Consider the following 26,604-nt stretch of genomic DNA (forward strand, 5'->3'; position numbering starts at 1 on the left):
ATCTTGTGTCCGTGTAGCCGACAAAAAGTGTGTTTTTTTTTTTTTTTTTGTAAATGAAAAGTGCAACTTGTGTTTTCAAAATATTACCACCTGCCTTATTATTGGTATAATTATCTAAATGTTCGTGTCAGAGAGGTGCGGGACGAGCAGTTCTGTCCATTTGGTGTGTATGCAAACTTATCTCAGGTGATTCCATATCTTAACATTTCACTGTTGAAAGAAAGCGGCGACTTTGAATCAGACTGGGGAGACGGATGACCGCTTGTGGAGTAGTTTTGGTGCGAAATGTTCATTTCATCCTCAGCAAACTCTTCTCTAATCAAACATCTGACTGTTGGCATTATTATTTTCTCTTTGTTTCCATTACCATACTTCTATGTTCTGATCGACATTAAAATAAAGATTTGAGATTCATCATTTAGATGCAATTCTTTGTACATTGAATATGTATAATTGTACAAACAAAAGTAAAAAGGAAAGTTTAAATACTGCACAAATGCTGTCAGTGATTAATTTTAGTGATATAAAAGACCCCCTCCTATGTAATATCCTATTGTTACCACAGGGGGGCGTGAGTTTACTTATTTGGGATTATTCTTGTTCTACAGCATAATTTAACTTTGATGGCTCTTCTTCATTATGGTTCACTTAAATGGAGAAAGTTTATAATAAACAAAGTGGCATTAACTTTGTTTTTGCTCGACAGCTTATTTACAAAAGAAAGACGTTATAAATGCTTCGAGTTTCTGAATGAATGTTTTTTCCAAATGCTGAATCAAGACAAAATGGAAATGAAGAAAACGACTGCTTTGGTGCTTTTCTTAGTGGAAGTCAACAAGAACACACACACGCAGGAAAATGTCTGATCTACTTTACTAAATCAAACATGCCTCAATGAGATTTTGGATCTTTGTGAGCGGAACTCCCAGTGTTTTGACATTGCGTGTGAATACTTTTATAAACAACATGATAAAACTGTCAAATATTGTAAAATCTTCACCACAGACTGATTCTCAAGTAAAATGTTTTACTTCTGGTTAGTTTGACGAAACCTTCCTGTTTCTTAAAAAATAAAAAGTTACTGTGAGAAAGAAGAGTGACAAAGAAAAGGTCAGATGGAACCGTATTTAAAATATGATGTCCGGAGACTTCTTGAATCTGCCCGATAGTGAGTTTTCATTTAATACTGTACAGCTGACAGTCTTCTGTACAAGGACCATAATACCAAATAAATAACCTATAACAACTGCCCCGTGTGAAAACTCTTAAACATGCCAATAGATGGGTTCTTTACAGGAAATATACATACAGAAGGTTAAACAAAATACACTGAAAGCAGCGATTCTCTTCTGACAAAGATCTTGTCATCTAACGTGTTACTCTAGCTCCCGGTGTGCTTCAGTAGACAAATCATCAGGGTCCGATTTTGACATCAGTTTGACATACAATCCTTGTATTGTGTCTTCCTAGTTGGCAAGTAAACCGGAACAAAGTTGAAAAGTTTCTCATAGAATTCTTATCTAATGCTGTATCTATAATATATACAATTTAAAATGGTACAACGCGCTCTGAATGCTTCCTCCAAAGAGCAAAAACACAGACCACACTGGTTTGATACATGGGGTAAGAACACTCTGGAGCTCAAAGCCAGGCTGGGCTGTAAAAAGAACAAAGACGGATGTGAATCAAGCTCCGATCTTATTTTCAGGTTGCAGCGATGCTGTAAGAAGTCACAGTGATTTCACTTGGCCATGAATAACAAAAGCTGCAACAGAGACATTAATACAGAATTAAAATATTAAATTAACTATCCATTCCCTTAATTAGGGGTCTCTTTTTCAAATGTTTTATTCCAACCTCCAGTCAAATAGTGAAAACTTTAAAAACTCAATCTGTCCTTTCTGAAATTAATTTCAGTCATAAAGTGTTTAAAAGACAACTCGTTCCAGAGTGCTCCCACCATGCTGCCTACTCCTAATTGTGCCCCACAGTAATGAACGATATTTTATCTACGGTCAAAAGTCTGCATAGCACACTGTACACAGTATGAGTCCAAGTCAGTAATTGGGTCATACTAAAAGATTATGCTTTCTTCCAAAGCCTCGAGTCATCCAAAAGTTAGAGAACATTTTCAAAGAGGTGCATCGATCGCATGATGTTTTCATCCTGAGGATAAGAAGAGACAGTGTTACGAGTAACAGTTCATTCATGCCAGCAGTTCTAAGACAGATGTGTCAGGGATCCAGCTTACGTTTTGGCAGCAGTCAATGAACTCATCTATGGTTACCACTCCATCTTTGTTCTTATCCATCTTCTGTTGGTGACAGAGAAAAGAGATGAAAAACAAACTAAGAGGGATCTGTAATACCTCTGGCACTGTGCTATGAACACAAACCACACACATGCCTGAAAGAATACTTCTACGTGTTGACGCGGAGTCTCCTCTTTGAGGACAGGGTACGTGCATTTTCCCATCATGTCGTAAATGGCCTTCATGATGTCCAGCATCTCCTGAGACACACAGAAACGGGCCAAATCACAATGAATAACATGAAAAGTATGTTCACGAGTGAATTTGACATCATTTAGATTGAAACTACTTGCTCCTGGAAGGAATAGTGAGGTTTGTGGATTATCCAGAGCGGGGGGGGATGGGACACCCACCATTGCTCATCTTGTTATAATGCAAGGTTCTGCTGGGATAGACTGGATCCTGGCATTCACAAGATGCCCCTTTACACTTACCTAAAAATGTTTGCAGACCAGTTAAACCCTTCCACATGCTGACAGAAGCAGCCTCTCCTGGCAGGACAGCAATGGGCCCCGAAAAATGTTTGGAAGGGTTAAAAAAAAAAAACAGAAGAGTCTGAGGTGAACCGCTCCAGGACACGCTCAGATGTTTGTCGTCCCGCCTTGACTGGTCAGAGCTGTTTTCTGAAGACAGCCGACTCAACGCTGGGCAGATGCTCTTAATGTTGGGACAAATGTGACAGTGTTCCCTCTGTTTAACTCCTTCTGTTGAGTGCTATTCCTAACAGTATCCTTTAGTAAGCTGGAGATCAGGTGGGGTTTAATTGTTTTTTCATGTGTTGTGCTACATTCAATCTGCATAAAGAAGCGATACAAATGAAGTTCGAGTTTCAGTAATGGTTACAGACACTGATGTGAAGTGGTGGAAATGTTTTTAACTTTATTTGCAGTTGCATGAGTGACAACAAAAACGAAACTGAGGACATTTTGATGTTTCAGTCTTGTGGCCTTTTATTATTGACGGTGATCAACAACACATACCTCTTTTGTGATATAGCCATCTTTATTGATGTCATAAAGGTTGAAAGCCCAGATGAGTTTTTCCTGCACTGTGCCTCGCAGGAGGATAGAAAGGCCCATAACAAAATCCTGCAATGGAACCATGATTCACTTGCAATTCACTGTACATCTCGGTATAAACAAGAATGAAGATAACCGCCAGCTAAAAGTAACCAGTTTCATGCGTCAACATTTTTGCAAGCATACAGTACAGTACTAAGTCAGTTTAATTAATTAAAGATGAATGGTGAAACAGTAAAGAGCGCAGACGCTATAAATCCCAAATGCCTCATTATTCAAATGATTAGGAAGCTCATATTCTGTGTAGGCCCTCTGGGAATCCATGTGTTCTGAACAGAATGAACTGCACAGAAACCAGGGTTTAGTCTGGCATGATGACAGCTTTCCTGTCCTAATAAGCAAATATATGTCCCTCATAAATATTAATAAAATGAGTAACTTGGTTATGCTGAAAAAAATCTGGTTGTGGCCTCGTGTAACATGATGCTCAAGCAGAACGCCTCAGTAGTGTGCAGCCTCAGTCCTCCAATATTTAGTTTGGTGCATCTTTGTTGGTCAAAGATAGGTCTTTATTCATGAAGCACAGTTTCTTTACTTGTGTTGTCATACTTTAGCAGAACTTGAGGCAAATTAATTCCTTGTCTTTTGGACTAATTAAGCCAACACTCGACTTACCTCAAAACTCACAGAGCCGTTGTGATCTGTGTCGAATGCGTTGAACAGAAAATGTGCGTATGTTGAAGCATCTATGAAGAGAACAGACACAAAACCAGAAAAATGTGTGATCTGCAAACAAGAAAACTGTTCAAAGCAGAGTCTTTATGAAGCTTTTATGTGCAACTTCAAAGAAATTGGGCCCATGATAAGAGAGAAGAAAAAGAAATGCTTAGAGGTAAGTTTTATCTTCGTTTCCTTCATGGTGCGCCATTACGTTAACTGGGCTGCCTCTCTTTGGATAAATCAAAGCCTCCTAATGTTCTCTCTCTTTGTCATCAAGTAGAATTTTAGCATAATGATGAAAACTAACAGCGAGAAACTCAAGGCTGCATAAAAACAAACTTTTCTACCCGTGTTTCTTACTGCATTTCCTTTGATGGAAGGTCAATTTTAAGTAGTCCGGACTTGGTGCAGTTTTTGAGAGACAAAGACACTCCCTTTTAAGTCCAGCACAAAGAGTAGATGGGAAGGACTGGTGAGAGGGAACAGAGGCTGAAAAAGCATTGAGAACAGACCTCCTTGTGGGAAGAACTGTGAGTAGATGTCTTTAAAAGTGTCTTCATTGACAACTCCGCTGGGGCATTCCTGGAAGACAGAATGAGATAACACAGGTCATTTCTCACCTGTAACAGATTCCTTTTTTTGTTTCAGCTGTTGGCTTAAATTTAAGATGTGCCAGTCATCGTCAAGTGTTCGAGTGCTGGGACATCTATTCATCTGTTTAATCTCTATTTAGTCAAAAATTTAAAAATAATATCCAACACCAGGTAAAACTAACCTTAACCTACATTCAAAATATTCTTCCTGTGAGCAAAAGTGCTCTTCAGCTTCTTTGTGCATCACAGAGAGTGTTTTCTTTGTTGTTTACTGTTAATTAGCACTTTGTTCATGCTCAGCCACAGTCCAGTGCGTGGACTGTCAACATTTTGTTTGCAGCAGAGAAAGGAAAGTGCACACATAAGTTTGTGCATATTACACAACAGACATTTACAGCTGTCAACATTATTAACACTGCCATAATCAAACATCTGCTCAAATCAGCTGCTTCTCTACCTCCTTTGCTCATCCTCACAAACCAGAGGAAATCAGAAGGGAAACCGGGTCAATAATGATGACAGAACTCATCGGTGATTGTACTTCACCTTCTCTTTTCAGGGGAGACAGTTGTGTGTAATCTAGTTAGGATGCAGTGCCCTTGCGATTCAATTTGAAGTTCAAAGACATAAGTGCGCTGTGACTAACGACCACGTTAGGAAACATTTTGATTTCGCAAAGCAAATAGTCAGGACCTCATTCGCATGCAGAAGTTACTCTCTTCTTCTCCCTTCTTACCGTGTATGCATCAGTGAAACACTGATACATTAATACATTAATGACCTAACTGAGGATATGAAATACTTCATGAAATGCACATTCAGCGTAATTAAAATAATGGTTGAATAAATTTCCACCTAAATAAAGCTGCAAACAGCGGCATCGTGACTGATGGAATACGAAGTATAAGACCTTAATTTCATGCTTGAGTCACTGACCTCGGAGTGTGTACTGTGGAAGCCCAGAAGACCGAATCAAAACTAAAGGACAACGTTGTGCCTTTTATTGTTGCTCAGAGTAAAGGGTTTTATGAAACAATAAATTATCTCTTAACTGTGACCCACCAGAGATCTTGTTTTGGCTCCCATTCAGCATATTTCCAGATCTATGACAAAAATCTGCTTTAAACCACCTGCTATTCAGAGGACTGCCTCATAAAGTCTGTTGTCAGGACAAGTGTCCTCGTCCAACCACCTGCATTAGAGGCATTTGATGTGCTTCGAAACCCTGGACACCAAGGACAAAGGGCCAAACTTCTCATGATGGGAACTTTCAGTGTCCAGCTTTTATTAGTCTGGCTGGCCTTAAAAGCTTCCCTTCACTCTACCGATGCCACTGGCATGGAGCAAGATGAATAAGAGCTGTTTGACCCGAGTAGTAAGAAAACCAGCAACAACATGGACTCAAAGACAGACAAAACCTATTCAAATGCTGCTATTTAACTTCTACTTGATCCAATTTAGATTTCTCCCCAAAAACATCCAATTCCACAATAAAACTGAATACAGAATATTTTCTACTAAATATAATGAATAAAGGATGATGATGATGAAGAACTTGAGTATCTGTACAGTATGTGGGGCAGTCACATAGATTAAAATGTACTAAAGTATAAGCCTACTCATGAATTAATAATGCATGTAACCTTACACAGAATAACACTCATTTTTGGGAAATTAATACAGGAGCATATATTCCAAAAGACAATTTAACATGACAGGTATGCCATGCCACAGCAAAAGACGGGACTGCAATGAGATGATGCTATTAAAATAGCTTAAACTTGATAAAACAGCTGTTTTCAAACAGTTGACAAATGACAATCATAAAGACATGACCATGGTTATCTTTGATAATGTCATAATTGTCTATAATTGTGACAGGCCTATCTGCAATTCCAGCTCGTTCCAACTTTTGGGAAAGCTCAGTTATTAACTTATCCGGATTCATGAAGTCAGTTCAACTTGTGAGTCAGGTTTCGGGTGATTAAACCAACTGACCAATTAACAGGCAATTAACAGCCGTAGCTCTATAGATGACAGGCATTGCTACGCTGCCAACATATCTTAAAGGAAGTGTAAGATCTGTGTTAAAAAAGATTGGAAAGCGTCTGTAAACATCCAATACTGGAACCATAAATACTGGAAGACAGGCAGAGTGTGGAAAGCAAATCAAAAGCCTCATTAGTGCACTTCTTATCTCTTTCTTCTGTCCCCAGCAGAAGCAGACTAATGGGCAGACTTTTGCGAGGACTTGGCTGGAGCTCAGTGCAGGCTCAACAGAAAAGTAAAGCCCTATGGGAATTCCACTATCACAGGACTCTCACGATCCTCTTTCACTGGCATACGATCTGGGTTAAGTTAATTTTGGGTCATTTCATTGTGTGTCACACCAGAGGTGTCACTGAAGTGAAGTGGATTTACATGGACTGTTTTCCAGGACTTTGACCTGGAACGCTCATCAGTAATCCTCAATCATTTCTTTGAGGTATAGCCCAATTATCACTGAAAAATGTGGAGAAATTTCAACCTTCCGTGGTAAGCACCACTGACCATTTTAGCAGTTAGTGCAAATTGCAAATGATCCCATCAAGAATTCCCCTGATTCTACACAAGCAGAATGTGAGCTGAACAATGATTAGAACTGGAGGGAAATTAAGCCGTTAAAGGGGGGGTGGGGGGGTGGGGGGGACAACAACAACAGCTGCAGAGTAGGTTTTAATATAAAAAGTCAAAGGTAATCAAAGAAAAACAAGTTTATTTGATATCTAAGGAGGAGCAATGTTCATGAGCAAAGCGCAAAGTCCCCTGTTGTACATTATCTGAGGCTCTCTGGGTGCATGATGGGCGGGGCACTTACGTTCTTGAAGCCGCGGTAAAGGATCTGTAACTCCTTACGGGAGAAACGTGTCTGAGCTTCCAGCTGCTCCAGGCCCTCGGGGCGATGACGGACTGCAGACAGTTCAAGCTCATCTTCAACGCTGTCTGAAGAGGAAAAAGGAACAGAGTCAGACATGATCAGATGCGATCATATTTGTTTCATTGAGGCCAGAATTCATGATTTCACATTGTTATGGCCCTTGACTGCAGCATTTTCTGTTCTTTGTGCAGAAGTACTATGGACCAGTGCCTGTCTATAAGATGCCTAGTTCAGGTGCTAGTTCATCCTTTTTAAAACTCCTTTGCTGCTGCTCCCTACATGCCCTGCCGGCTTTCACTGATTGGACGGATACTCCAGCATATTTGGCCTATACTTGCTTCTTAGCTTGCACTGGTAGTTGCACAAAATTTCAATAACTTGCTCTTCTTTCTTGTATGTGATTTATTTTTTCCCCTACAGGCACACATTATTAGTAATTTACTATTCAGTTCTCATTAGTTTTAAGGATGCTACTCCCTTTGCAGTTATGTTTCATTAGTCTGACTCTATGCAGGTTTTTGTTAAGTTCCCATTAGCAAAGTTATGATTGGTTTGAATAACTTTCAGCTTCAGTCTCCATCTGTTTTATATCTGTTGCTTTGAGTAGCAGTTGTCGGGCCTCAGTTGCTTCCTTTTTCATGAGATTGTGCTCTGAAGGGCAGTTGTAGTGTTTCTCTTTATCTGTTTAAATTCTTATGCAGACTCTTTAGTCTTTTCAACATTGTCAGCAGGCTGCTATTTATGTTATCTCCCTTTATCCCTAGCTGAGATGGGTTGTAACACCGTTTAACTTTCAAAGTTGAGAGCTGACTAAGCATACAGATATAGACATTTGCAATACCTCTATCCTAAGAACCAATGTTGTGCCATAAATGGGCACATTCTGGTATGTAACATTGATTTAATCTATTCTGAAGTCTTGTTTTACCAAAAGTATATAATATATTATTTGGTCTTTCACAAAACCAAACAAAAATCTGTTTTCTTCTCTACAACAACTATGACATCAGAAGTAATTTGTAATGTTGTTAAGATCACAAAACAAGTCCTTGTGGCCTCTGCTTGAGAAAGAGAGTGCTGCTGAGACCTGTGGAATGTTTTAATGGGCCTGTAATAATGGCAGACACTGTCTGGGTACTGTCCTCGCAGCACAGCGTTTGACTCTCATTTACTTGTGTGACACACCGTCTAAGTGCCTCATTAGCACCAAGGGTTTTATTGCACATTTTCACAGCAAACCACATTTAACCTGACGTTATAGAGCTAATGCTGTGCATTCACAGGTGATGTTTTTGCTGCACATAAACAAAATTAACTTACAGCTGTGGAAGTGATTCATGTTTATCCAGCCTGTTAAACATCCAACAGTTCATTTGTGTGCTAAGCATAGAATCACGTTTTGCAAAACTGTTTTGAAATTGTAAAAGAATAAATTAAAACTACATATTAATCTATGTACTAAGCACATCATTTCACACATTCAACAACCATTTTTTACAACCGTTTAGCTCGTGGCTATCACCTTTTATCTTTTCAACCGAAAAAGCAAAATGTTTGGAAAGGACATTTGGAAAAGGTGAAAGACTTTTTCTGAGGGTTAAAATGCAGCTAAAGCAACCGTGTCTGAATAAAACGTATAGTGAGAAAGAGACACAAATTACTAGAAAAAAAGCCATGTAGAGAAAAAGCATCTCAGACAAAGGACAATATCTCCAGAGAGAAACAGAGAAGTAGCCACTTGCTTTGATTGCTTGAGGATGGCTTTTTGCTTGTGGAGCATGGAAAGAGCCTCATGAGTCGAGCTCTCAAACCGCGCTTGTGGACAATCTGAGGGTAACCTGGGAAATACAGCATCAGACCTTGTGGTTACCCAGGCAACAGCCTCTGTACATTCGAGGAAACTGGGCATGCAAGAGGTGAGGGTCTGTTTGACGTCATAAAGACAGGAGGCTATATCTTTGGTTCTTTAGGACAACAACACAGCATTTTGTGTATATTAATCATTAAAAGCTGCACTACTCATCCTGAAAAGGAGGAGAGAGATGACTTCTTGAGTTTGGCAAACGTAAAAAGACCAGGAATTTGTTCTATGGGAGCATGACAAGAGATTACAGCCACAGAAGCTCTTTTACATTGAAAACTAAAGCACAATGAACTCAATTACAAAATTAAAAAATTAAATCTCTTTGCAGTGATTAGCACCTTATTTCAGTCACTCGTGTGCTATACTTCTTTGTAATAAATCAACAGCTGCAAACACCAAACCAAAGATGCTGCTTGACACGATTGTTTCTCTCTGGTTAATAAAACAAAGCTTGGTACATGAATAACGCACCATAATATGGTGTATAGTTCGGTGTATAGTTCGGTGCATGAACAGTTAAGTAGAGTGGCACATTCAAAGTATGAATTGATGACCACAGTGTGGAAGTCATTAAGTAATAAGTACACTCCCTTGCCAAAAAGTGCACAAACTCATTTCCCTTCCCACTTGGGGCTATTCTGAAAGATTTAGTGAGAGTTTGATGGTAGCAGTGGGTGTGAGTATAAGTCCATTAGTACAGTAAACCATTCGTCAATCATGCAGCAACTAATCATAACTCTCTGCTCATGGGTAACAAGAGAGGCGACTATGTTTATAACTACTCAACCAAATGTCAGGACGGCTAATAGGGGTTGTGGGGGGCCTTTAGAAACTTGGGCTATAAAGGGACATAGCAGAGACAACTACATCATAGCACAGAAGTAGTGAAAATTGTGTCAAAAACTGTTGGAAAAGAGAAAATTTATGGTGGAAAAAGGCTGCTGGGCTTAAATAAAATTTCCTTTCCATTTTTCAAACCAGATATTTTATATTGATCGTGTGTCATGTGAGCAGGAAAGACCAGAATTCCTGCTGAAGGACAACCACTTTCACAATACCACGCTTCCCTCTAATGTGTTCCCCTCTTATAAGCTGCTTTTGATAAAGGTACCTGCTGCGAGGGCACATACTAAAGAGGGAGGACGAATGCAGCTTACCCAAACTTAGCCTAAGTCATGGTTTCTTATTGCAAATCTAGCTGAATGTCTGATAGATATGCCTAGATCTAATGTGAACATTGAACATTATATCAATGGGCTACAGGCAAATCAATCAGTGTTCATAACAACAAACATTATTGTGAAAAACAAAGTTCTCTGCCATGAAAGACTTGATCCTTTTTTCTGTTGAGGATCGGATAATATTGCCTTCATAACAACGCAATAAAACATAGATTTAGAGGATATAACTCTTATCCGTTTTTGTTACCTCCCTGCCATACACCTTCCTACCTTAGTGGAGACAAGCTGTCTGAGTGCTCTCAGCGAGACTGAACCAGACGTATCTTGGTTTTGTTATAAGATATATTGGTCTCGACAGCAGGTTGGCTTTTTTTGGAAGGATTACGGAACTACAGAGAGACATCCTTTCTACCTTGGAGCTCAAGGACAATGTGGTGGGACAATGCAACACTGGTAGAAACAGCTGAAAACATGGCTATTGGTGTGCCAATAAGGAGGCAATAAAACGGATTTATAAAGTGGGATAAGGCAGAACTTGAGTGACAAGGTTCTTAATTGTGCAGGAAAAGAGCATGCTTGCAGTCATGGCTGTCTGGTGAATGTTTGCCCTTTTATTTTATTGACAAAACTGATCCGACAGACTGTGTGTGAGAGCTGCTCATGTTGTGGCACATGCCCCTCCTCAAAATGTTTACCATTTGTTGCTTTTGCAACACTTTCATCTATTTATTAAATGCCCTTACGGGCCGTTGTTGTCCTGAAGAATCAAATGCATGAGCAAGTAGATTCTGTAAACTCTTAAACATGTTTCATTTCACTTTACGGTTATTACATGAACACACATATTGTCATGCAGAACTTTTGCCTTCTTTGAAAGAAAAAAAACTGACTATAGCAGCTTCTTGAGTGACAGCTGCTATAATTGGAGGCTTTCGCTGAGTGTACAGCTCATCAGAATTGTAATTCACAACCATCTCTTAAGTAACAAAGCTGGTGTTGCTGTTTTGCCTTGCAGCAATACAAGGAAATAAGACTGAGAGCCCTGTGAGGGTCTAAAACAAGGAAAAATCTCAATTCTCTATATCACAATCTAATTGCCATGGGACACAGCATAATTAGCTTTCTGTAGTATAGCAATAACATGGTCTACCATCTGGTATCTTCTTCATCAATAAGCCAACAAAGCTGCAAAGTCCTTTAACCCTTAACATGAATGTTGGAATATTAACGCTCACAATGAGTCTGTACTGATCAATCATGGCTCAGCTGCTTCACTCGCTGAAGGTACATAAATCAGTTTTAATTTATCTAAAAGGTAAGGTTAAGCTAGAGGGTAAAACCTCACAAGCCCTAAATCAATTGAATGAACAAAAAAAAAAAAGAGCTAATAAATAATTTATAAATCTACATCATGTACAAACTAAAATGTTTTCAGCTTCCCGCACATGCTGAGAATCAATAAATCTCAGGACAGTTCCTGTGCTGAAACATAGAGTTTGATGAACGGTGCTGCTGAGCTCGGGTTTCTTTGATGTGGCAAGAGGGTGCATATAAGTGCTGTATAAAGGATGGACTGTGACTGTGCAATAGCCCTTACTCAGTATGAGATCAAAATCCTAATTATCAAATGGATCTTGAATGGGGAGAACCTGTCTAATTTAGGTGAAACTAATCATGATAATCCCTGGACTTTGCTTTCACCCCAAAATAGTCAATCAAATTTTACTGAGCAAAATCTGTTTTTAAACAAGCTTCATAGATTTTTCCCAAAAGTTTCTGTTAGTTTGTTTCTGTATTTCTAAAGTTTAGGTCTAATACATTTAAAATCCAGTTCGTCACTGTGTCTTTATCACGGTGGTGATACAACGGCAGCACTCAGAAAACTAGGCCAGTAAGTATCATACTATATGTAGACACAGTACTGGCCAGTGGACCGTACATCAGTGGTGCTGCCATATTGACTGTGGCAACTTATCAGAACTTTCGGAGGACTAAATGGGGGACAGACGCCTGCAAGCTGGTCAAACCACGTCAGTATAAGACACCATCACACTATTCAAAGCAGATAGCTGAAGTCAAACAGAATTTGCAAATACAAAGCAAACAGTGCAATCAGACATCTTTCTCCTATCTGGGGAAAAAAGAAGCATAGAAAAGAAACCGCACATTTGACATGAATTTGACATGTTTTTTCTTAGAAAAAGAACACTCTTAAAGTATTTATCAGGGAAAAACAAATGCATTCTGACAAGCAGTAGTTTTAAATCTTCCACAACATGAATACTTTTTTGGCCACACTTTTGTTTGAATGCCATATTGTATTCTCATTTGCTCTCAGGCTGTCATTTGTATGAACAGACTGAATTCTATCTTGAAAATAGCGTTTCTACATTAAACCTGTAGGATCAGCCTCCAAACTCATCTCAGTTCATGTTTAGTCCTCATAACAAAATGCTAAACATATCTGTTACAACATTAAAACACATGTTTATTATCAATATATCCTAATGGCTCATAAAATCCATCGCATGACTCCATATAACAAAATTATAATAAAATGCATTTGTTCACTTTTATAAGTTAGCCATAAAAATATAACAAGGCAACAATGTTAATAAAAAGTGGTGATGGGAGAGCATTCCTCACAAGATGAGGCGCTAACATCCCAACACAGCATGATGTCTCTTCACATTATCTATACTTTGACTACTTTTTTGTACACAATAAACTCATCAGCTTTGAAATATAAAACCTGTAATATTTTCATTTTTACAGCTGTAAAAACATAACTCCTCATTCATTTGATATAGTTTAATAGCTGTCTTGCCACAGCCAATATGGTAGACACGATTGAGTCGCTGAATGGAGTCTACATGTTTATATGTCTATGAAGAGCACATCTTATCAATCGAAAGATAAGAGTTAGATAATGCTACAGGCAACAAGTGAGCTTGTGCAGCTTGCAATAGTTGTCTGACAATTTCAGACCATGAATGGGAAGCGGATTACAGTTGATGGCTGACTTTGTCTAAATGAATTAGTGCCAGTACCTCTCTTAATTTGAACTTGATGTCTAAAATAGAATGGATTGCTTAGCTCATCAGTGACATAGCTCATTCAAAACTGTTTCTCCACCCCAAAAGGTAAAACAAATATTAAATGTTCAGAAACCAAAACTTTCATTTACACCTAAACCTTCAAGCTAGCAGCAAGCTAGCTTCCCATGTCAGCATCTCTTTGTGGCTGCATTATACCAGCACTTTGGGTAAAATGCTAACATCTGCAATCTAACATGGTCACGATGATGCTGCTAACATGCTGATGTTTCGATATAATGTAGGTTTACTGTCATAACAGTCAGCATAAAAGAGCAAACTGCCAGCAAATATAAAAAGTAAAAATGTTTATCTGGTTGAGTTCCATGCCAATTAAAAAACATATTTTTGCTAAAACGCTTATTCTAAATCTGTGTTGAATTGCAACAGGTGAATAATACTAAAAGTTTTAACAGAGACAGACGCCTTGATAAGTGCCTGTCGTGTCCGATTGGGAGTTGTAGCCTAGGTGACCGATGAACATCACACACTATCAAAAGAAACTGCATAAATAATTCAGACCTCCTCACATGTATCAACTAAAAGACTATGAAGTTTGCCATAGATAAACACCGGATGACACCTCATTCCACTGTTGCTGACAGTTGCTCATTTTCCAAATACAGTCTGTTTAGTGTCCTGTTAATAAAACACTGCAAATAAAACGAACCAGCAATCTGAGGGTATCAAGTTCATAAAAAGACTGGTGTGTCTATGTCCATTTAGGGACAAAATATGGGAACACTGTGGTAAAACATATAGACGTAAATACAGTGGTTAAAAAGCTAGATATGATCTGAAAGTTAGCTTTGAGCTTTAAACTGTATCTGAATTCATCATTCAACAGAATCTCAATTGGAGATTTAAACCATTTTTTTTTAAATTGGCATAATAATTTCTTAAGGCACAATAAAGTTAGCAATTTTTTAAAAAATGTTCTATTCAGCTTGGTATTTTATGTATTAGTGGACACCATTGCTGCAGTCTCATCTCTCTGCATCTAAACAGCTGTTTTTAGATCAAGATTTCTAGAAGTAATTAATCACTCTGACATAGAGATTCAGTGATGCAAAATATCACCAAAGCATCCTTGTCTGCCCTACTTCTGAGGTGGATGATAGGACATTGCAATTTATGAGCATATTTATGAATCTGAATCCCACAGAGGTTAAATGGAAATTTATAGTCATGCAATTTGCTTTGGCAGATACTTTAAATTCTGTTTTAAGAAAACTTACCTAATATACTTAAAAGAGGTTGCTTTTCACATGGTAGTTAATGAGAACATTGGGACTGATTTTAACATAACTTGACTGAGCTAATGTGTTTTGTGCTGCCAATGGTATTTAGACTTTAACTGTCCTCACACCTGGTATCAAAGTCAGTATTTCCCAGGTGTTAATCTCTCAATCTCACCTGAATCTTTCTCCTGCAGACCTCAAGACAGATGGTATCAAAGACAAAATCAATGTGCAAGTGTCTATTCTGCCATCAAATAAAAAGAAATCATTGGAAATAAAACTCTCTCTGCAGGGTTATGGCTTCTTTTTTTATTTTTTCAAATACATCTTCATGCAATCAAATTAACAACATATTGTCAACAACATACAAAAGTAAATTTGCAGATTTAATTGATGGTCGTTAAGGAACAGATTATTTGATTTCATGATATTTAGGTTGAAGCTAATGAAAGGCTAGTGAATACCTTTTTTCGATTTTTGATTCTGACTCCCCCATCTCACTAAATGTCAGCTCAGAATTAGTAACTACACATGGAACATTTATAGAAGGTCATATTGTCATATAGTCAGCTGCACAAATGCTGAGGCAAAGCCGTTTGGCCCAATTATATCAACTAAAGCTACAGAGAGCCCATAAGAGACTTCTTTTAAGATCAGTATTCATTACAGGGTTTTACTCCCAAGGCTGTATGTTGTTTTTAAACAAAACAGGGACAAATGTGACACACGGCAGACAGTAATGAGCTGAAATTACACCCAGAGAGATAGAAGACGAGGACAGCAGATGAGCAGTGTCTGGCAGCCTGTGTTGGCATGACCGGAAGGCTTCCCGAAAAAAAAAAGGCAATTCAAGACGACCTGCTGGTCTGACGTTACACCAATGCTACAGGCGCAAGTCGTCTTCCAACAAAATTATAAAATGGATAAATTGTTGTATGTCTACTTTGGATTATTGCTTCCGTAAAGCCTCTGTCAACAGAAGTCTTAAACATGAAGCTGAAATTAAGCATAAGGCACTTCATATATGAATATATACTTTATACATTTACAAATTTCATCGGAAAATTATTAGTTTGCACTGACATGTTTCAAAAATACATACACTGCAACTTTGTCTAAAGTCGAGGACAATGAAGAATGTTGAGGTATAAAGCTTTACTTGCTCACATAAAGTTCGACTTTTAAGCTGTAATGAAGTCTGAATTGGATCACATTTAAATCTGGCTAAGCATGGAAATTTCATACAGATTCATGTCAGGAACAGCAGCTAACATCAAGTCACCTGGCTGTCCAAATACAGAAAAATAGGCTGTCATTTAAAATGAGGTGAGTGTGACAAGGTGAATGCAAGTGCGACAGTGCTGAAGATAAAACATCAGAATCCTTTGCAATGACTGATTTTCCATTTCCAAAACTGAAATGAATTCCCACTTGTAGCGGCTAATATTTTCTAATGCTCCAGAACAAATGATAGCAGACAAGAAGAGCACCAGTGCTGCCAAGAGAGGACATTACAATTCTGCTTTAGCAAGCGTTAGATCTGTAAGTTAATACGAGAAAAGTCATTTCAGCACAGTTCTCATTGTGTCATGAGAAAACTTCATTTTGCATCAGATAAATCAGATGAATGATGAGGGAGGTGGATACAGATCTGCTATATGTTCCCATTTGGTGGGCACAAATACAAATAACCTCTGCAGCTGCAGTCGGTAGAGCAATATGACATTGATGTTATTTAATAAAACAGCCTCGTATTCTTTGTGACAGGTAGAAAAAATGTAAATGGAACTGACTTACGGACATAAAAGATGGGAAGACAAGGTCAGTGTTTGGTTTGTTCTAAAACCAAAGACAAACCAAACACTGAAGTGCACAACAAAACAATACAAATATCAAGTGCCTGTGAAGCAGCCAAAAAAACTTTGAATTTGGGTGAGATATCTTATCTTGGGATACGACATCTAGTTTTTTGCCTTGCTCCCAATGAGACAAAAGGCAGAGAATGCAAAGAAAAGATCTGTGTTAACAGTGAAATGCTTTGAAGCTTTGAATATTCCCTTTAAGTTTTTGTTCAGACAGAACACAAAGAATCTTAAGAAAGTGCAACAAATTTAAATTAGTGAAACATATGTGTTTGTTTCCTCATATACCAACAGCAGTTCTGTTCAGTTTAAGAAAGCAAATGTGAACACTGACGACATTAAAGTCACATTTGTCCGGTTTATAATGGACATTAAACGCAAAGTTGTTCTCTGTTCCACATTAAATGTGACTGACTTTGCTGAACAATGGTTTGGGGACTAGATTCAGAAGTTCTTTATGAGGAAGAGTGGACTCTCACACTGGCCATAATGACACATCATCAGAGGGTTGAAGCATTTATTGGTATCTTGGGAAAATAACAGTTTATGGTTTTAATTGCAATCATTTGTCATTTGAAAGTGCTTCAATAATGGCCCATCTCTAAGAAAACCTTTCTGCAGCAATGGAAGAGAAAGTTCTTTGCCCTTTTTACAGCAATCATCTTTAAGATCTTAGGGAGGAAGAGGGAGTTTTATCACACTTCAGCTCCTCACTATAGACCTTTCATGCCAGTAGAAAATGAGACTTGAAGAGAAGTCTTCATGACTCACTTCCAAATGAGTCATCTCTGTCAGCTGTGGACAGGAAACTAACAGCAACTCCAGCAGTCACTCAGAAAAGCACATTCAAGGATTTTTTTTCTTTTTTTCTGACAGGATAAGGCAGTGGTTACACTTCACATCAACTATTTCCGATCCCAACCTTTAGAAGAACCTCCAAAGTGCCACAACACAGTGTTTGTGTGGAAAAACTTTCCCCATGAAAATCACAAGAAGCAAAACTAAATGGGCTGGACAGTTAATTACCCACTATTGTATGTAAACTGTCGCCTGTGAGGTGACATGATTTATGGCGTGCAACACCAGCCGATATCATTACAATGTTGTCTCTTTCTTTCTTTTGTATAGCCATTACTTGTGTATTCACCACGATCATCTTTGAGTTTTCGAAGACAGAAAATTACTAGAATAGGGGCAGGTGATTAATATATTTGGACAGACTCACTGTAAATGAGAATATTCACGATACAACACAACACTTTCTATCCCAGCTCTCTTCTCTTTACATTGAATTTGATCATAATTCCCACCATTTTCCTTTTGTAAGGAAAATGTTTTCTTAATGGAATGAGGAGCAAAAGCTCTAAAAAGCTAGTTAAAAATAAACAACAATAAACAACCAGAATTCATATTTAGCAAGACGGTTGGCAAAGAATCCGTGCGTTATGCATGAGGGACCTATGTCCTTGGTGTAATTATGGAGAATATCGTTGGTGGATTCATGTGGCAACATGATTATTCATTTTGTTAGCTAATTAAAGTCATGGACATGCTGAATAAGCATCATGGCTGTAGCCTTGGATGATAGAATATGCAGCTTCAAAGGTCTATAGATGCTTGAAGGTTTATCAAAGACGTCATTTGTCTTTTCCCTTAAAAAACACTTCAGAAGCAACTACCTACAGTTTTCCTTTAATAAGACCTTCACAATCTGTAGACACTGCTTTGGGAGATCTGAATTAACTAGAATCAAAGAAAAAAGGAAACATATTCATGTTTAATAACATCAGAGACTCTGCGCTTCAAAGATGGTGTTCATGAAACCGCATCCCTGAGCTACAAGTGTACAGTCCAGGTCCTTTAATTAAGTGTGTCTTTAAGAATATAATCTGGCTTCCAATCCCTCTGCCACCGGAAGGCTCCATGCACTGCAATTATCCACATCAGGTCCATGGCTCAGAAGCATTTGTCATGCCTTTTATATCAGTATTTATTATTTGTGATGTTTTAATCAAAACTGATTACTTGAGTGATACTTGGTTTCCTGACTTAAACTGACAGCCTGAGTCCTCTTCCTTTCAATTAGCTCTATTACCCCGCCTTATTCGCTAAAAACACCTGAGGGACCTGTAGCTAGGACAGTCAGGCAAAGGTCAAGTCAATCAAGTGACTCCCCAAATAGGCATCGTGGAAAACAGCCAAAGGGTTATTTAGCCTGTTGGTAGTTTTTTTATGTGGATTGGTAAGTGGATGAACAATTACAGGTTGCTGCTTGCAAAATATCTTTCACTTCCCCACCTGTACATTAGTCATTGGTGATTTCTCTTTTTTTTAATCTTTTAAAAGCTTGCATGAGCAAGATTTATCTCCACAATGGACATTGGCAATTAAATTTACTGAGCATATTGTAAAAGCCATTATCTGAAATATACTGAAAAAGATGGGAAACGCTTCTGCTGACTCAACTTTGATAACTGATTTGTGACTGAAAGAAAACAATCCCATAAAGATGCAGCACAGCACGCCATACCAATGAAACAGTTTGTGTGAACAAAACATACACACTCCACTTAACAAAATGAAGGACTTGCTTTCAATATTTCATGTTTGTCAGTGTTTTATAGCCGTCACTGGCTGCAAAGAAAGGCGACTAAGACCAATAGAGTTGTCGTCTTGATCCTGAAAATGAAGCTTTGACCATTTGTTTGGCCAACTTTATACGCAGATGATGCGATTGTCCATGGATGGTATGTCATGCCTGCTCGATTACAGTAAATACCACCAAACAGAGACAGAAAAGTTGTTCATGTTTCTTGAATAATCCGAAGACTTAAGGTTTTGTGATCAGCTTTACACCAAATATTTTAACATAGAAGTGCAGGATAACAGGGAAAATTGTGTCAAACACAGTGTATCTGAAACTTAACACAACTGAGCACATTTTAACCCTTAAAAACCTTCTGCATCAATTTTCTTTTAAAAATACAGTCTACAGGTAACTGCTGTGGGGATGTGTTTTGAGCTACTGTGATGCTAGTGAATTCACTAACATTTGAACATGAATATAACCTTAAACATGTCTAAATTAAAATTTTTTTTTAACAAAGATAAGATGCAGACATCCCAACTAAAGAACTCTGTACAAAGCTTCAACTCTCAGATGTTGCTGGGTTTCCTTCAATGAATTGCTCACTTCAAGTGTCTCCACAACATTTCTTACATTAACTTTGCAATGCAACATTAACTTTATTCTTTTTGAACCATGCTAATAGAACAACTTGTGTGCACGCCATATTTTCTCCTAAGATTAAGTTCACAGGCTGTGTCTGATTTTTTTCCCTTCTGAATTAGTAGTGGTGTGAGGAGGGGGACTCATGGTGTTTGTGGATATAAATCTACTCATTAGAAGGTTGTTAACATTTTTGTGCAAGTCTTTACTAATTAAGCAATGATTATGGATGTGTTTGAATATGGGGAAAACACTGAGTGAGTAACCAGTTGAGAAATACAACTTTAAAGTCTGTAAGTGCTTCAAACCAAAGGCTATATAGACAGATGTATCGAACCATTACAAGTAGTTCGTCCTTTGATCCAGTAGAGGACACACCGATGACAGCTTGACTTAATACATGCCCTGACAGTTCCTCAAAAAATAAACTAATGACATAATTGCTGTGTTGCAACAAAAATCATTTGTTATTCAGCAGTCAGCAAGCCCCTTCTCAGACGCTCCAATCACAGACGGATGAACATCGCTGGCCAAACATGTTATTATGGCACAAACAGCTCAGTGCTTTCACAATTTAATCAATGATAACAAGTCACCCCGGCCATGGTACATTAAAACAGTCTCAAACCACGGCACTCCCACGACCATGTTTTATAGATGAGTTATGGGATACAGTGTTTTCCTTTCTCCAAACAAAAAGCACAAAATTCAAGCCAGTATCTTCTCTTATAATTCCATCCAAATGTTTTTTTTTTTTTACAAAAAGCCCTCTCGATTGTCAAAATGATCTTGAGCCAGCTCCATACAGACAGTAGTTAGAGAGCAGCAACTATCTCCTCATAGATTGCCACATTTTCTTTGTTCAATGTTCTCCAGATGGTGGACTGATGTATACACAAGCACTTTGAATTGCCTTGTGTGCGTATTGTGCTCTACAAATAAACTTGCCTTGCCTTACATTGGCCAATAGAAAAAAGGCCTTCACTGATTTCGAAGTTACCTTCCTTTTTTGTCCTTGTTAATAATGCCACACCTTGCTCTTGTAGTAAAGTCACCAAAGTTATTGGAGAACATCAGAGTTGGACTAGATGTGAAAGCAATTCATGTAGCATCTGCTTGCATAAACTCCTGTGTTGACCGGATAATCACTTAAAACAGCAGTTTCGATCCTACTCATCACTACTCATCCTACTCATCACAACATTTGAATAATAATTCAAATAATGTTGACATGTTGCTGTATTTGAGAGCAAACCAAAACTGCAGACCATCGGCCAACTTAGTCTTTTGTGTCAGGAACGAATTTCTCAAGGATATGCAACTAATACAACTTAGACTTCAAGTAATAACGTTCTACTGACATTGTCCTTACATCACCACCAAATGTAATTTGTGCCTTGTCCCTGTCTCTATTGTACCAAGCTGACCCAACACAGTCATGAACAGTCCTTCACGGTAGATACCAAAACACTTTACAACAAGTGAAAAAAGACATTTGGCAGCAAAACAGTCGCAGGTCAGTGCTGACACTAACTCTCTCTGTTGCCAGGCCATAAATTCTTACCAAGGACACACACAGAGGATGAGAACCTTGTTAGATGAATATCAGTGTGAAGACACTCAGTGCCGCCAACCAATAATAGCAAACGACAAGCCTAAATTGACACAGTGCGCCATCCCTGTTTGGGTAATAACACACTTGTGAGTGTGTGTGTGACTGTGGGATTAAGGGGTTATGATTGCATCTGTTGCTGTCTACATCTGAACAAGAGAATAATCTATCATTGTGTGACATAATGATTAGCCTGCACCTTAGAGGCTTGGCTCAGCAATCTCTAATAATGTGCAGTGAATGTAAAAATGAATATATGTGGCAAAAGGAACTGGATATGTTTGAATGAGTGGAGAAAAGTTAAAATTGTTCCCTGTTATGCCTCAGTGCATCCAAGTGAATCACGCTTGGAGAAAGTCTAGACAAATTAAATACATTGGTGAAATAAAGGGGGGGGGTCATAAATCTAAATCTCTATAACAGTGAGCCAACCTCTGGGGGTTTCATTACATCATTTGAGCAAATGGCCAGTTGTAATGACATTTCATCATGAGTCTTTTGATTGGTAGAAAGAATACATGACATCATCCCCATTCTTCATTTTAATCAGAAGGGGCTGCTTTTATGCTGCTCACCAGACCTCATTCACGTTCACAGTAGAACGCTCTGGTGACTGCACAGTCTGATGCAATGATCCAGTTATATTTCTTTAAAAGGTGACAGCGTAACCCTGTTCGTGAACTATTTTTCCAGCCTATGGTTCTAACAATCTATGAAGTAGAAATGATCAGTGTGAAATCCCTGTAGGTTAGATGTAACCCTCTCCGCTTGCAATTTGTTTGTACTACCACTTGATTTTTACAACTGGTACAGCTTCTCTTAGTTGCCAGTGGAAACTGGAAATAGTGGAACAGTGTAAAACACATCCAGGGCATGTCCGCAGCTTACATTTTCTCCTGTAACTACAGTGTTGACAGTTCATATCTTCAGCCCAGCTGAGAAACTCCCTAAACATTTACCCCACAGAGATTTTAAAAGTAAGACCTTGATCCCCTCCTAATACCCCAGTGGAGCTGAACAGGAGGTTGAGAGTAAAAGGAGGTGATATTATTGGGCAGCTCCCAACTGTGAATATGTCTCACAGTTAAACAGAGCATGCACATTCAGTAAAATGGTGTCCTTGGAGGTCTGAAAAAAAAAAAGAAAAACAGCGAAACAATTTAGCTGTTGGGAGATAAAAGCTCCCACAAATTATTGTTGAGATTAAAAATGAAGTGCAGCAGCCAGAGTGACCAGATGTCCCGGTTTGTGCGGGACAGTCACCCATTTTCACTACTTTTCACACGTCCCGCAAATTGAGACATTGTCCCGCTTTTTTATCGACAGTCAGACTCCAGTTTTGAAATGCGTCTTTTATAATCTGGCATTTATCAAATGGCTATGTGGAGAAAGCAGGGAGGACGGAGCAGGCTGTTTGATCATGTCATTTAAACGGGAACACAGACTCAGGTTAAGGGCTCGCCCATCAACAAAAAAACAATGCAAATCAGGTCAGAACAGCACTGGCATGCAGCATGAGATATGCTTAGAAAGGGAGGACTGGGAAACCATCTATTTCTGGGTGCAACCAGTGCAAGGCGAGTCCGGTAAAGTTTGAGAAAACACAGGAAAACCATAACCGTATTAAAGCACTATAATTGACAGAACAAGGACAAGTCGTCCTGACTGTCTATTCTGTTTAATCGTACACAGTCAGGTGTGTTAACTTGAGAGGTACTGTGAAATACTATGAAAGCTCTGTGCTTACTATGTTTTCTTAAGTGAGAGAACTTAGGAAAGTTGTATTTTAATAAGATATATTTGTTATTTATTATTTATTTGTTGTTTTTATTTGCAGTTTGTGATGTGCTACTGAATCAACCAGGTGGCAAAGAACAGTAAACTAACAAGCTAAGGGGCAGAATAGAGATGTTTATTTTAGACTATCTCGATGCATTGGTATCCCACATTGTCCCACATTGACCTACACAAACAGAGTCTTTGTCCCACATCTGGTGAATTGGAATCTGGTCACCCGAGCAGCTGCAGTGTGCCGGACTGTCACTTTAAGTTGCATTATCAGCTGAATATTGATCTTCATAGTAGGTCTTGTACAGTGTAATTATTTTGCTCATCTTGGAAACATCAGGTTGATTTATTATTCAAATTTTCCTCTGAGTTTTGAAAAATGGAAAAACTAGCTGGGTTACATTTCCTCCACTTGAAAGATCACTACAGTTAATGTGAATAATTTGAATACGTCAACATGGCATTTCAGAAAACCTGCAATACAACTGAATTTAAATGAAGGGAATGTAATATCATTAATGCCTACAGGGAAATTGTATTGTTCCAGTATAATAAGACATAATAGCCATTCATCATTATGAAAAGTAATTGTGTATAGCTGTTGCTCTCGGCAGGAATGACCTCGTGCACCATTCTTTTCTGAAGCTAAAGCAGCCTTTGACTGAGCACATGAAAAAAAAAAAAAACAGTTTATTCACAATGTTGAAAACAGGTTTTGGAGTGTTGGCAATGAAAACAAGTATAATAAGTATGAGACAAGTATGAGAGAACAACACACGCCACAAAATTACACAGGAAAATACAATAAAGGTTTGTATCCATTCAAACAAGCGCATGTTTATTAATTGTAGGCTTGTGAGAATAGGGATGTTTTGAGTTTAGTCCTTAATGCTGACATAGTTGTAATGAACCACAGGTCAGAAGGGAGATTTTCATCATAATATTTGAAAACACCCTCTGCAGATGTGGATTTAATTCTGGGAACAACTAAAAGTACTGCATATAATGACCTCAGAAACCAGATCAGCTGACTCACAGTGAGCAACTCAATTACTGGGGGACCAAACTGATATTTGCTTTATGGAGTAGTAAGAGGATTTTAAAGGTGATTCTGTAATGAACACTCCAGTGAATTCTTGTGTTAGAATGACTCTAAAACTGTGTTCATGTTTCTGCGTTGTGAGAACTTTGGTTGGTGCAGTCTGAATTAACTGAAGTCGTCCTCCTGATCACAAGGATTATATGACAAATACAACTTTACAGTAAACCAACCTCCTGAATATGAATGCTGTCCATTATGTTTAGCATCTAGTGCAACTTTCACTTTTGCGCAGTCAGAGTGTGCAAAGTGACAAATTATTATTGTTTTGATGAAATGAAAGTGGAAATTTTCATGATGATCTATTACTTGAGAAATGTACCCACATCAATTGGATTACTATCCTTTTATTCTTAGCTGTCATTCAATGCATTAAACTCCCAGGGCATAACACCGTGTTCTGAACTTTAACTGCAACAATTCATATGTTGTTAAGTCACACACAAAAAAGCCTAAAGACAGAGAAATAACAAAATAAATGAGCCTAAAGTGATGTAGCGCTATTTAAATGTAAATTAAGACATATCAGCTTCGAGGTCAGGTTGAAGATTCATGGAGTATTACTGTCAAGGATAGTTAAAAATAGATGGAAGACAAGCTAATATATATGGTTTTGTGACATTAAAAGTCAAATATACCACCTTAGAGAAGCACTGCGTAGAAACTCCACTGCAAAGCACAGCCAGAATCGAACGTGAAAATTAATTAAGAGCCCTTCAAAAAGCTCTTTACTCTCGATATAAAGTCTATCATATAAAATATCAAATTTAAGTTCTATTTTTGAGGGAATATTCTAACCCAAAAAAGGTTATTCTGTGAAGGAAAGTCTAGAACTTTGCTTGTTTCAACAGAAACTCACAAGCGCAAACATGCATGTGCGTCTGGACTGGCTTTGAAAACAGACCTTTTCAGGAGAAAATTCAAAGCACAAATAGGGAGAGAGGTGGCACACAATAATAAACATCAGACACTGTTCTTCACGTAGCCAGTAGTTGTTTGCTGCTGCATGAATGTTTATATGATTGAATGGAATTTTGATTTATGCTTTAAACTTAACGCTTTAAAGTCACTGATTTGCCAACTTGTGTAAGAATTGCTCCGAGAAAGTAAACAGTAATTGATAATTGTTATCTAAAAATGAAAATTCTGCACAGCAGGTTTGGTTCTGACCATCATTTTGATTCTTAATGACCTTTTTTCTAATTGTTCAGTTTCCTCCCACCTTCACAAAAAAAAAATGCAGCATATGGGACTTTTAAGACTCAAAACTAACCCTAAGCTTTGAATGCAAGTGTAATAGTTTCAACAATATGAGAGATCATTCATTTTCAGAACAATTTGCCTTGTTGTGAAAAATCATTTCAACCTCATTTTCAAACCCTCTGTAATCTCTTTCTATTCCATGTCATTTTTCTTCACCTGATGACATGACTGCCAACACATTCAAACATCAATACCTGTATTGACTGCTTGTCAGGTTCCAAAAGTTCAGATAGCAGCCTGTAAGTAATTAGATTGTGAGACATGTTTGGGTAAAAGACATCACAACAGCAGGCAAACAGAACCAGAAAAGCAGGCTCTGTCGTCTGCATCATTTCACCATGTCAAATAATCAATATTATGGGGTGGCTACATTTGGAAACACAGAGAGAGGGAAAATCAGCTCGGAACTGTGTAGTGAAGCAAGTAAACGGTTGCGCTGAGCATGAGGTTCAATGTTCCCCCACATTAAAACACTGCTCCCATGTGCTTTTGAAAAAACACAGCCGCACTCTGCTCTCCATCAAGACACCTCTCCCAGGCCACAAAAGCGTTTTCCTGCTACGCACTATTGCATCCAACACTATCTCATCTCTGTTTACTTACTGTCTGAATAGTAATATGCATACAACTGCTAAAACTTTTGATTGATTATTCTAATTAGTAGATAAGGTATGTATATAAAGCAGTTGTCTGATGGATGGGGTGGTTTTGTATTCAGACTATTTACGATGCTGCTTGACTACATTTAATGAGATAACTGCAGTAGGTCTTAACTAAACAGTTTACATGTGGCTGACACATTCTGTGCAT

The 26,604-nt window shown here is 38.2% G+C and overlaps 1 protein-coding gene across 7 annotated transcripts in view; it reads right to left on the reverse strand.

Annotated features, from left to right (window-relative positions):
• Nucleotides 1-59: 59 nt before the first annotated feature.
• The window catches only part of kcnip4a (potassium voltage-gated channel interacting protein 4a), a 127,684-nt gene continuing 101,139 nt past the window's right edge, over nt 60-26,604 (reverse strand). For all 7 annotated transcript variants that reach the window (XM_072376359.1, XM_072376356.1, XM_072376355.1 and 4 more), the window contains 7 exons: nt 7,501-7,625; nt 4,563-4,632; nt 4,006-4,076; nt 3,292-3,399; nt 2,407-2,511; nt 2,252-2,314; nt 60-2,166 (listed from right to left, as the gene is read on the reverse strand). In XM_072376359.1, the coding sequence (XP_072232460.1) occupies nt 2,119-2,166; nt 2,252-2,314; nt 2,407-2,511; nt 3,292-3,399; nt 4,006-4,076; nt 4,563-4,632; nt 7,501-7,625 (590 nt within the window). In that variant the 3' untranslated portion in view covers nt 60-2,118. The remainder of the gene's footprint in view (nt 2,167-2,251; nt 2,315-2,406; nt 2,512-3,291; nt 3,400-4,005; nt 4,077-4,562; nt 4,633-7,500; nt 7,626-26,604) is intronic.

The sequence above is a fragment of the Leuresthes tenuis genome, unplaced genomic scaffold (assembly GCF_036924035.1).
Source record: "Leuresthes tenuis unplaced genomic scaffold, fLeuTen1.0.hap1 SCAF_22, whole genome shotgun sequence".
In the NCBI taxonomy this organism is placed as follows: domain Eukaryota; kingdom Metazoa; phylum Chordata; class Actinopteri; order Atheriniformes; family Atherinopsidae; genus Leuresthes; species Leuresthes tenuis.